General features: G+C 49.0%; 1 protein-coding gene across 15 annotated transcripts in view; it reads right to left on the bottom strand.

Annotated features, from left to right (window-relative positions):
* DYSF (dysferlin) overlaps positions 1-12,591 on the bottom strand; it is a 222,678-nt gene that overhangs the window by 198,303 nt on the left and 11,784 nt on the right. For 8 of the 15 annotated variants that reach the window (XM_068979176.1, XM_068979238.1, XM_068979159.1 and 5 more), the window contains exon 1: positions 11,388-11,542. The exons of the other annotated variants lie outside the window; for them this stretch is intronic. In XM_068979176.1, coding sequence (XP_068835277.1) covers positions 11,388-11,478 — 91 coding nt within the window. In that variant the 5' untranslated portion in view covers positions 11,479-11,542. Of the gene's footprint in view, positions 1-11,387; positions 11,543-12,591 lie in introns of those variants that run through there. 15 annotated transcript variants of the gene reach the window in all.

Raw genomic sequence — 12,591 nt, 5'->3', positions numbered from 1 at the left:
ATACTACACCAAAACTTGGCAAGTAGTATTTCTTAACCTTAAAGGTTAGCTGCAGAGTGAAATTTGAAAGAAGAGTGATAAACATTTCGTACCGCTACATTAGAATCTATTGTCCTGTCTTGCATTTTGAATAAGTCCTTTACCCATGCAGGACTCTGTAACATCTTGCATTGGTCATTTGGGAAGTAATCTCATCAGAAAAGTCATCAAATACTGGGAAACGCAAGACAGAAGTGTTCTAAAATTCCAATTTTTGGTTGAACGCTCAACTTTTATGATGGGCAACAAATGATAAATGTCAGTTTAAAGTAGCAGGCTCGCTCACTCATTTTCAAGAAAATATCTATCAAATGCCCAAATCTGAATAATCATAGCTTGTCAGTCTTTCTTTCAAGTAAAAACAATATTCCATTTTTAAAATTTTAAAACAAAAGGCTAGTTCAACATGCCGCTTGAGCAGTCACACAAGTGCTTTTTCTTGCAACAATCATCATTTCCCCAGGTGCAGCAGAAGTGCTCTGGGCATACTTCCCAGCTCAACACAGAAAATATTACAAAAACAGGTACTCCAGAATCAAGATTAATAAGATCAATGATTGCACAGCTTTATCAGGGACATTTTTCAATATAGCTTTTCTTTTCCAAACTGTGAGTACTGGCTTTTTTTTTTCCTTCAAATTACATGTTGTTGTTCAGTCACTTAGTCGTGTCTGACTCTTCGAGACCCCATGGTCTGCCGTACACCAGGCTTCCCTGTCTGTTAACCAACTCCTGGAGCTTGCTCAAATCCATGTGAGTCAGTGATGCCATCCAACCATCTCACCCTCTGTCGTCCCCTTCTCCTCCTGCCTTCAATCTTTCCCAGCATCAGGGTCTTTCCAGAGGAGTCAGTTCTTTACATCTGATGGCCAAAGTATTGGAGTTTCAGCTTCAGCATCAATCCTTCCAACAAATATTCAGGATCAATTTCCTTTAGGATTGACTGGTTTGATCTCCTTGCAGTCCAAGAGACTCTCAAGAGTCTTTTCCAACACCACAGTTCAAAAGCATCAATTCTTCGACATTCCACCTTCTTTACGGTTCAGCTCTCACATGCATACATGACCACTGGAAAAACCACAGGTCTGCCTAGATGGACCTCTGGTGAAAAATACAACTAGTACAACTTTTGTGCCAAAGCCCTATTAGTATTAAGGCACCATCAGTTTCACTTTCCATCGCTGTTGCACCAGTGGTACAATTATCAACACAGTGAAAAGTGCAAACAGCATCTTAGTATTATTGTGGAAATGTGTTTAACCTTGCTGACCTGCTCAAAGTTCTGGGGATTCCCCCATGGGTCCATGTACCACAGTTGAAGAACCTCTCAGGAAATTCATTGAACATCTGTTTCCTCACCTGTAAGGTTGCCGTGCCCTTCTCCAGGGGGATCTTCCTGACCCAGGGATCGAATCCACGTCTCTTACACCTCCTGCATTGGCAGGCAGGTTCCTTACCACTAGCACCACCCACTTAGCACAAGGTCATAATAATATCTCTTTACAGGGTTGTCATGAAAATTAAACAAGATAGGATGAGTGAGGTGCCTGGCACACAGCACGCTCATTAAGTGTGGGTTCGCTCCCCCTCCCTTCCCCTCTGAGCCTCAGTCTGCTGCAGCTAGTGAACGCCTACTGATCCTTCAATGCCCAGCTCAGCTGTTTCTGCTCCGATATGCCTCCCTGGACTCCCCAGACAGAGATGGTTGCAATCTGTGACAACATATATCGAACAGCAGGACAACGCTGCACTTCTATGTCTGTCTCCCAACTAGAGTGCGAGCTTCAGAGGGCAGACACCATGCCTTCCTCATGCTAGGAACCCTAGAATATAGCAAGTGAGAATTGCTCAGTTGTGCCTGATTCTTTGCAACCCCATGGACTATACAGTCTGTGGTATTCTCCAGGCCAGGATACTGGAGTGGGTAGCCATTCTGTTCTCCAGGGTTCTTCACAACCCAGGAATCGAACCCAGATCTCCCGCACTGCAGTCAGATTATTATAGCAAGGTGCCCAGTAATTGAGTGTGAAATGAATGTGTCCTTTTGTTTCCCAAGTTGGGCGCAAGTTCACATCCTCACTAGAGAGCAGAACTATGCTTCTCAGGGAACGTCAGAGACTACATTCACAGTCTGGCTATATGTCAACAGACAGAGGGGCTGAACAGAGGCACATGGAGGGGAGATGTCCTTAGGGGGCCCAGTGATCTTATGAAAGGTGTCCCAGGCCCGCTCTGACTGAATCGCTCTGAATCCCCTTGTGGGCCATGTTGGTGTGGCTCCAGCTGGGGTTAAACACATGGCTTTGGAGTCATTCAAACAGCAGGCACTACTAAGTGACCTAAAGTAAAACTTGTCACCTCTCAAAGCCTTAGCTCCCTTGGCAGTAAAATGATAATAAAAAAAGAATCTCTACTTCACTGGTTTTGAGGGGATATGAGATGCTATCTAAGTGTTCACTTCCCCTCCCCGTATCAACTTTCCATGGCCTACAGGAGTAACACGGAAAATTCCATCTGCAGCCTCTCTTGAATTGTCCACTTGGAAACATAACCTGGTGCTTCTGGCTAGTAGCAAATAAGCAGTGTCCATGTGCCAAGCCCTGTGCAAAATGTTTTTTAGACATTTTCTACTTTCTACCTTCCCTGCAGATGAGAACAAAGGCCCTCATATGACTACACTAAGTCCCAGTGAGAAGGGCTGACTCTGGGACCGTCTGGATGATGTGAAGGGAGGGGCCACCAATTGGCTCTACAGCCCAAAGAAGAGAGAGAAAGAAATGAAACTTTAACCCAGCACGATCACATGACTTACAGTCACCGAGAAAAAGGAAAGCAGGCTGCTAATTAGGAAATAGTTTCTTCCTCATCATGGATTTAGACCTTTCCTGTCCTTGATCATCAGTTTTGGCCTTGAGAGATTTATGTGTATAAATAAACAGGCTCAATAGTTAAAGATAGATGAGCGCTCACAGCCCCTGCCAGGGGTGTGGAGAGGGGATTGCAGAATTGGGGGCAGGCAGGCATCTGTGAGAATCATGCTGGAACCCTGGGGTGTCCCTCCAGACTGAATGACTCAGCGAAGAGGAGTGAGCCTGCCATGGAGGACTCTTCTGTGCCCCATGGAAATTCTTCCCTGGTTTTCCCCTGCCTACCCACCCCACCTCAACCCTACCTTCCTACCAGAGTCACCCATGGCTGTAGGGTAATGTTTTTCAAACTGCTCACTGGGACCCATTAGCAGCCCATGACATCAGCTGAGTGAGTTGACCAATATGCCTTTTTAATGACAGGCTAGACTAGAGAAGAAAATGTCAGAGCACATCTTTCATGTGAAAGTGCTATTACTCAAAACTTTTGGTTATACTTTCACATATGTACTTATGTGTGTACTCTATCTTGATGTAAAATGCATTTCTTGTTGTAGATAACAGTCCCAAAGTTTGAAAATGATCACTTAGAGGAAGATTGTCAGAGGAGAACTGGAGGACAAAGAAATCTTGGCCCTTGAATGTTGAGAGGCAAGGTATGTAACGGAAAAAGAAATAGTACATTGTCCTAGCCCCCTACTGGAGCCAATTCTGATTAAGACCATGGGCTGTGGGAGGGGATATGGGGAGGAGGCTTAGAGACAGGAGCAAAGGGAAGGTAAGAGCACAGCCCACCCTGCCCAGCCAGCGCCTGGGGCCAGCCGGCTGAGCAGTCTCCACAGGGGAGAGGAGCCTCACACATCTGACACCTGAGCATCAGACACAGCCATGGCCTCACACGAGGAACCACATTCCACCTGGTGAGGTCTACCTGTCAGCAGCCAGTTGCTGTCCCTGCTGCCGTCTGGGCCTCACGGCTCATTCACCTTTTCAAGCCCATCTTGTGGGAACAGGGCTTCCTGGATGGCTCAGCTGGTAAAGAATTTGCCTGCGATGCAGAAGATGAGGGTTTGATCTCTGGGTCTGGAAGATCCCCTGGAGGAGGAAATGGCTACCCGCTCCAGCATTCTTGCCTGGGAAATCCCATGGATAGAGGAGCCTGGTGGGCTACAGGGCATAGGGCCGCAAAGAGTCAGACATGCTCAAGCTACTGAACACAGAGCACTTGTGGGGACAAGCCCCTGTCAATGGTCTAGGACACTTGTGAACCGCCCCCACTGCCAAGGCCTGGACACACAAGGATGGGGGTTACTATGTGGAAGGGAGCACCCCAATCTCTGGCAGAACAAGTGGGCAGTCTCCCCATAGCAGTGATGGGACAGACTCTCTCCCCCTACACAATGATGAGGTTGAGGTACATTTCTGAAGCAGACAAAATGCTCGTATTTGTAACACTCATTCAGTGGAATCTTCAGAGCTGGTGGGATCACAGAGAAGATAAATGCCAAAGCAAGGGTCTTCACTGAGGGTGCACATCACAGTCTGCAACCTGCTCCCATGTTTCTAACATCTGTCCGAAGAGGGCTTACACAAAGGCCGAGGAATACTGGTCCATTTCCCATCGCATTTCAAAGGCACCAAGGCCCAGATGTCCATTGACAGATGAACAGATAAATAGAATGTGAACTGTACACACAATGGAATACTGCTCAGCCTTAAAAAGGAAGGAAGTTCCGACACAGGCTGCCACACGGATGAACCCTGGAGACACCATGCTAAGTGAAATACCATCTCCAGGTGGGAGATGGTGAGGACACAGCGGCAGGCCTGGGGTCTACTGACCAGCAACTGGGTGGGGAAGGAGGCTGGGGCAAGAGGAGAGCCCATCTCAGATTCTGACATGGATGCACTCAGGGTGGCTGGAGGGGCCGTTCACCTGGAGACGGAGCAGACGGAAGAGGAGACGGGGTGTCTGGGACTCACAGAGAGGGAGAGACGGGCTGTTTCTGCCCGCGAGTCAGGTAGCAGATCCACTGCGGAGATGCAGGGCACCTTTAGATCTTGCAGGCAGCCTCAATGCAGCCTCTCGTTTACTCCACAAATATGTTCTTAAATACTGGGGGGAAGCAGGGCCTGCTCCGGGTGTTGCACTGCTGCTAGGACACCTTCTTTAGTTGCAGCAGGTGAGGGCTACTCTTTGCTGCAGCGCCTGGGCTTGTCATTGCAGTCATTCCTCTTGTTGGAGAGCACAGGCTCGAGGCACTCAGGCTCGCTAGATGTGGCGCACAAGCTTGGTTGCTGCGTGGCATGTGGGATCTTCCTGGACCAGGGATCAAACCCTTGTCTCCTTTATTAACATGCAGATTCTTGTCTACTATACCACCAGGGAAATCCAGTCCACAAATATTTATTGAGGACTTGCTCTGTCCTGGGCACTCTCTTGACACCTCATTAGAATACCCATTAGATAAGCAAAGCGATAAGAATTCAAAGTTAGCAGCAGAAATTAAAACATGGTGGAAATTGAATGGAGAAAAGGTAGTGTTGGCTTCTGCTGAAAGAAGGTCTGCTTTACTTCTCAGCACAGATACCCCCGAACAAAAAGGGTCGGCAGACTCAGATAACTCTGATACTGGCCCGCCACCTGTTCCCTAACTCAAGCCTGCATACCCTGAGACTGGGCAGCAGTCACTCCCCGCCTTCCCTACGAGAGCCCTACTCTTCTCATCTCAAGAACTCCCATCCCAATCTCCACCTTTCTAAATCTTAACTGAAAATATACTTTCCAGAAAACAAGTAGCCAGGAAAGAGTGGTGGCAAGTGGATACACGGGCTATGATGGAACGCTGTCTGAGAAGAGACGTCTTTAAACTCAAAAGGCCAAATAGAACTTTGAAAGATAGTTCTATTTGAAACTATCAAAGATATTTGAAGATATTTGAAACACCGATGACAAAAATCTTAATGTCCTTAATATGTAAAGAATACTCACAACTAATTAAGAAAAAGACAAACATCTCTTCCCTCCCAAACTGGGCAAATTAAAAAGCAGTAGGGACTTCCCTAGTAGTCCAGTGGTTAGTAATCCACCTGTCAATGCAGGGGACAAGGAGTTAATCCCTGGTCCAGGAAAATCCTACATGCTGCAGAGTAACTAAGTCTGCATGCCACAACTACTGAGGCCAAGCTCTAGTGACCACGAGCCGCAACTATCCAAGCCCGTGCATCACTGAGCCTGTACCCTGCAACAAAAGAAGCCACTGCAGGGAGAAGCCTACACACGGCAACTAGAGTAGCTCCTGCTCGCCTCAACTAGAGGAAGTCCACGCGCAGCGATGAAGACCCAGCACGGTCAAACTTAAATAAAGCAATTAAATGTTTTTAATTAAAAAATAAATTCATTAAGAAATAAATACAAACATGCAATAATATTGAAACATCACAAATACTACTTGAACCTAAGAAACTGTTAAAAAATTTGCATGATTACACTTTGTGTTAGCAGAATCATAAGAAAATAAGCCCCTAAACTCAGCTAATGGGAAGATAAAGTTGATATAGATCATCAGGAGAGCAATTTGGGAAACATAGCAAAGTCTTAAATAGGTCTATCACCTCTGACACAGCAACACCACTTCCAGTACTTACCTAAAGGAAATTATTAAATATCTGGGCAAAGATTTAGCTGCCAGGATTCTTCTTGCAGAGACACTATAACTTAAGCATTGGATATAAATATTAAAAATTGATACAACCTAAATATTCCTCAATAGGGGGTTGATTAACTGAGTTATGGTGCACCCATATAATAAAATAAAAATGAAAAGTGTGTCGAATATTTACTGACATACAAAAATCTCCCTGGCTTATTACTGAGTTAAAATGTAAATAAGCAAACATTTGAAAAAGATATCTGAATAAAATTATTTTAAACAAAAGAAAGAAAAAGATATCTGGATAGGATTACCTCTAAAGAGGAAGGCAAGGGGTCTGGGGACTTCCGGTGGACGGTTGGGATGCGTAAGGTTCAATTCCTTGACCTGGGCAATATACATGAGTATCCCCTTCATAATTTATCCATTAAAGCGGGGTCCCTCAACCGTGACCCCCGATAATTCCTTGTTGTGGGTACTGTGGGGCCAGCTTGAGCACTCTGGGATGTTGAGCAGCATCCCTGGCCTCCCCCCATAGTAGACCCCAATTGCACCTCCTCTCTCACTCAGTGGTGACAGCCCAACAGGTCTGCAGACACTGCCAAATGCCCCTGAGGAACAAACCGCCCCCAGCTGAGAACCACTCCATCAAAGTGTACGTGTGTATTTTATGCACTTTCTTAGGTGTTAAATTTCACACTAACATTGCTTTTTTAAAGAAGGGGGGAAAAGAATCTTGGTGGAAATATGTCAAATTGTTAACAAGTTAGTTTGAAGCATCAGAATGGGGGGGGGCTACTTTTTATTGTTAGCTCATGAAAGTGAAAATGTTAGTCACTTAGTCGTGCCCGACTCTTTGTGACCCCATGGACTGTAGCCCGATAGGCTCCTCTGTCCATGGGATTCTCCAGGTAAAAATAATGGAGTGGGTTGCCATTCCCTTCTCCAAGGGGTCATCGCGACCCAGGGATTGAACATGGGTCTTCTGCATTCCAGGCAGATTCTTTACTGTCTGAGCCACGAGGGAAGCCCCACTCCTTTCTGTAATATATCCTTTTTTTTTTTTTTAACACTGACTACATACTGCTGCTACTGCTGCTAAGTCGCTTCAGTTGTGTCCGACTCTGTGCGACCCCATAGACAGAAGCCCACCAGGCTCCTCTGTCCCTGGGATTCTCCAGGCAAGAACACTGGAGTGGATACTAAGTTTATCTAAAGAAAATGAGCTACTGTCAATGCTTTAAAGTTAGTTTTATTATTTAAAAGTCCAGATTCAGAGAGTCCAGTGGCCCTATACAGGTAAGTCATGTGGGTCCACCTACAGATTGTTTTATAAGGTTCCCCAGAAGATAGATGTGAGGGGAGGGAGAAGACAGAGGGAGTAACTGGTAAGACAGAGGGAGGAAGAGAGGACCTGATGGGAGGAGGCAGAAGGAAGGGGCAGACATGATTCGGGTTCTGGCTGGGGAGCCTGGGGGAAGCAGGGTAGAAAGTTACCAAGTGGGGGCACAGGAGAGCCAACCCTCAAGGAAATAAGATGTCTGAGCTCTAAGGGAACAGGGGTCTGGTTTTGTTCTTGGATGTATCCCCAGACCCCCAAGCATCACCTAACATGCAGTAGATGCCCAATAAAGTATTTGTTCAGTAACAAAATGAGTGAATGAAAGGATATAAATCATGACTGTAGAGGGTGGAAAATAGAGAGGGCAGAAGAGAGATACAGATCATTAAATGCTGTAGGAAATGAAACTGTTCATTCTCAAAGCTGGTCAGTGAACTATCTCTACCACAGCTCAGGGACTCGTAGTAGTTAGTCATGCTAACTAATTAATTAATACAAGAACAAAGGGATGGTAAGTATTCATTAAAAACCCCTATCCTAAAGCCCCAAGAGAGGGAACCCAAAAAAGCACCCTCAGAGTCCAACCTCCCAGAGCTCATAGTCTATTTTGGGAAGCAGGTCCTGAAATTACATCCGAGCCTGAAATGCCAGGAACAACTGTGAGACAAGTGGGCCTGACCAGGCGCCTGTACCTCGGACTCCGGATGGGAGCCCAGCACACGGTGTGGCGGCCTCTCTGCAAGCAGGCCAGTCCCCTCTGTGCTGTGACGGGCTCCAACAAGGGTTCTCACCCCACAATTACGCTTCCTGAACATTTGGAGATTTTTCAGAAATACCTGTAGCTGGGCCCCTCCTCCCAGAAACTCAAGCTTCAAGGCAGGAAGACCAAGGAGTCTGGCTGTGGTCTTTTAAAAAGCTCCTCCATGCAATTCTGATGTGCAGCCAGGGCTAAGTACCCCAGGCTAGAGGATCTGTAAATTCTGGGTCTGATTTCAACAGCCTCTTTCCCTAAGTATCCGCTCAGCCCCAAACTCCAGCATGAATATCCCGATAGGGTGGGGGGAGTCACATTAATTTCACCTTTCATCACATCTCACATCAATTTCTCTCGAGATGTGGTTCCAAAATGACCTGCCTCAGGTGTGGAAGTGCTAATTCTTAGGTCACTTCCATCTGCTGCATCAGAACTTCTACGGAGGAGACCCAGGAATCTGTCTGTCAAGCACACTCTCCAGCAGACTCTAAGGCACAGTAAAACATAAGGACCACTCCCCCTGTTGAGACCCCCAGGCACATCTGGAAGATGGTGAGAGACTGGGCCAGAAGGGGCACACACTAGAGAACACACCCTGTTTGCCAGCACTGGGAATCCTGGTGAAGTCGCTACCCTCAAGGAGCCGTGAGATCTTAACTATGGAGCAAAGTACTGAGCATCGGTCAGCTGGGGTGTGTGCACCAGAGTGCACACAAGGTGTGCAGACAGAAGGCAACAAGGTGCTGTGCATCCAGAGAGGAGAGGCTAAGGACAGTCAAGGGACTCCTGGGTGTCTTCCCGGAGAAGGCGGCATTGTAGCTGGGCTTTGAAAGGTGAATAGACTTTGAACACTTGGAGATGGTACATCCCACTATATTTCAGTTTTGCTACGAGCTTATCAGTGGGAATAAATGTGTGCGTGTGTGTGTTAGTCGCTCAGTCGTGTCCGACTCTTTGCAACCCCATGGACTGTAGCCTGGCAGGCTTCTCTGTCCATGGAATTCTCCAGGCAAGAATACTGGAGTGGATTGCCATTCCCTCCTCCAGAGGTACTTCCTAACTCAGGGATCGAACCCTGGTCTCCTGCACCACAGGCAGATTCTTTACCATTTTTCTTTACTGAATAAATAGTAAGGCGTTATAAAGGGTGGGGAATGCAGAGCTGGGGAGAGGACAACAGGTGCACGTGCTCAGTTGGGCAGGTTCAACTGCAAAGAGGGACCTCAATAGATTTGGACTCAAGGGCACTGCCCACTCAAGTGCTCCCTGCCATGACTGGGACACAGCATTTAATTAACTTCCCCAGGTTTCCATTTCCTTGCCTGCAGAACAGGGAGATTAGAAGCTACCACACAACTTTAGGACAACCAGGGAAAGAGAGTGGCGAAAAGATGCAGAAGAGATCGAAAGCATCTAGGAGACTCAAGGCTGATAAAGGGCCCTGGGCTCAGGGTCCTTGGGAAGTCTTTCCCAGCCAGTTGGCCCTATAATTTCATACAAGAATGGCTTAGTCGGAATCTGAGCCTAAGGGACAGCTAGGGACCTCGTCTTGACATTGCATTTCATAGTAGGCACTCAGGAATACCACCAATTAATGGAAGTAGAAAGGTTTTCTAAACTGTTTCAACTCACACTTTTCAAAAAAGGAATAAAATGTAAACCATCCCATAACAAAGAATAAAAGCTACAGTTAGCTCTCACTTTGCCAAACTGTGTCTTTCATCTATGGTTATCAATATGTTTTGGGGGGTGCTGGGGGAGCAGATGGATGTCATGGATCAGAACTAAAGAGCCGCCATGGTGTCCCCACCTTTTCCAAGCCTCCTGAAAACACCAACCATTTATCCCTCTACGTTTGACCACCTTTTGTGCAGCGCAAATTTTTAATTCCATAAAACCGCAGGATATTTGTACTTCCACAAAGCCACAGGATATGGTAAGAGGAAAACTCTCTCTCCTTTCCTTAATTATCTTTCTTTGCGGAACTGGGGTCCTGACTCACAGCCATTGTTCCTTCTCTTAATTTTGACAGGTCCTTCCTCTTCCCTTTCCCCTCCCGAGACACCTCCTCCCACGGGAATGTCCGCCTTTAAGTGAGGGTTAAGGGTGTCTGGTGAGAAGGGGGCGGGCATGAGTCCTTTGGGGTGTTCTCCCCAAACGTAGACGCTCTCTTGACTACCCACAGACAGACATTTAGGCTCTTGGCATTTTAAAAGACTTTCTAAAACACTAGAAATTCTTTGTATCAAGGCCATATCCGCCCTATTCTATCCCCTTTCCTCCCAACTGAGACGAATTCAAGGCGGCCAGTGTTGAAGATGGACGAATGAATGAATGAAACCAAGACACAGCTCTCACGGTCTCCACGCCCAGTTTCTAAGCAGTCCTATTCTCTCTCTCTGCATTCATCCCCCAAACCACCCTCATCACTGCCTGCTAAGGGCTCGCACGGTATTACCCCTGAGTATCGGTCTTAGAAGTGCAACTATCGACATATTACGGCGCTTTCGGTTTCCAAAATTTCTGAGCACCATGGCATTTTTCTTGCTCGATTGCATCCTCCTCGCCCCCTCTGAAGAAGACAGGACCGAGATTCCCCTGAGATTTCTGTCCTCGCTGACAGGGGAGGAAACCTTGGCCTGCTTAGTGCGGTAGCTGGGGTGGCCGACCCAGCGGTGCGCGCGCTGGCGGGTGGCGCGGGCGAACGGGCGCGGCGGCCACGGGGCTCTCACCTCGGAAAGTCAGGCTGGCGACCGGGTCGCTGCGCCGGTCCTTCTTCAGACTGGGGAGGTTGCTGGCCCTCACCAGCTGGCAGCTCAGCATGGTTCGGCCGGCCCCCGCCGAGCAAGCGCCCGGCTCCGCAGCAGCCGCGCCAAAGAGGAGCGAGCTGTCGCCTCCGCTGCGCCTCCGCGGACAAGTCCCGACGCCTGGGAGAGGCCGCGGAGAGGACACCGGACACCCGCTGGGTGGACCCTCCCCTCCGGCCCCGATGTGGACCCGCCCTGCCGGCGGGGGGCGGGACCGGCCAGGGCTCAGACGGGCGCTGGCGGGGGCGCTGGTGCCCTCCGCCGGTCCCCGCCCCCGCCAGGAATGGAAGCGCCGTTGACGCCGGGCGCAGCGCTCGGCTGAGCAGCAGGGAAGCGGCAGTCAGTACCATCCCGGCTCCCGGCGCGGCCAGCGCGCCTGGGCCCCAAGCGCACCAGGGCCGACTTCTCGTCCGCGGCTCTCCTGCCGCTGCGCGCAGGGTGGCACGCCAAGGACTGGGTGTGAAGGCGCGAGGTGGGGGAAAGCCGGCTGCAGGGACCAGAGTGTGTCCGCGGAAAACTGCACGCGCTGGGAGCGCTAAAGGAGGAGAGGGCCGAACGGCCGCGGGCCTGACTTCTGGCCCCTGCGCCGCTCGCCTTGGCCCACTCTCGGTGCTCCCGGAGACCCGAGAGACTCCGACGCTCGAACTCTCGGGAAGGGCCTCTGAGCCTTCTCAGATCTGGGGTCACTCATCTCCGGAGGCGGAGGTCTGTGTCCTGTTCTCTTGGAGCTGCCCTTCAACATCCCGACAGCAATCTCTAGGCCCCCTGCCCTCGCCGCGGGGGGAACTGCTTTTAGTGTGAGCCTGGAGCGGTGACAGCCTTTAGCACGCGTTCCCCTGTTAAGTCTGGCTCCTTTCCAGCTGACGACCACAGGTGGCGGGCTTCCCACCGCTAGACCTGCACGGAGCGCCCGACAGGCACTGCCCTTCCTCCCACCTCCCCAGTGCTCACTAGCTTCCTCACTCGGCCTCCGTTCCGTGACCAGTTATCACCATTCTGCTGCACAAGACCCCAGCTCTCTTCCCCTTGTCTTGTTTTGAGTTCAGTTCAGTTCAGTCGTTCAGTCGTATCCGACTCTTTGCGACCCCATGAATCGCAGCACACCAGGCTTCCCTGTCCATCACCATCT

Source organism: Capricornis sumatraensis, chromosome 1, assembly GCF_032405125.1.
Source record: "Capricornis sumatraensis isolate serow.1 chromosome 1, serow.2, whole genome shotgun sequence".
Lineage (NCBI taxonomy): Eukaryota > Metazoa > Chordata > Mammalia > Artiodactyla > Bovidae > Capricornis > Capricornis sumatraensis.
The sequence above is the reverse complement of the archived record's forward strand: the minus strand, read 5'-3'. Positions and strand labels throughout refer to the sequence as shown.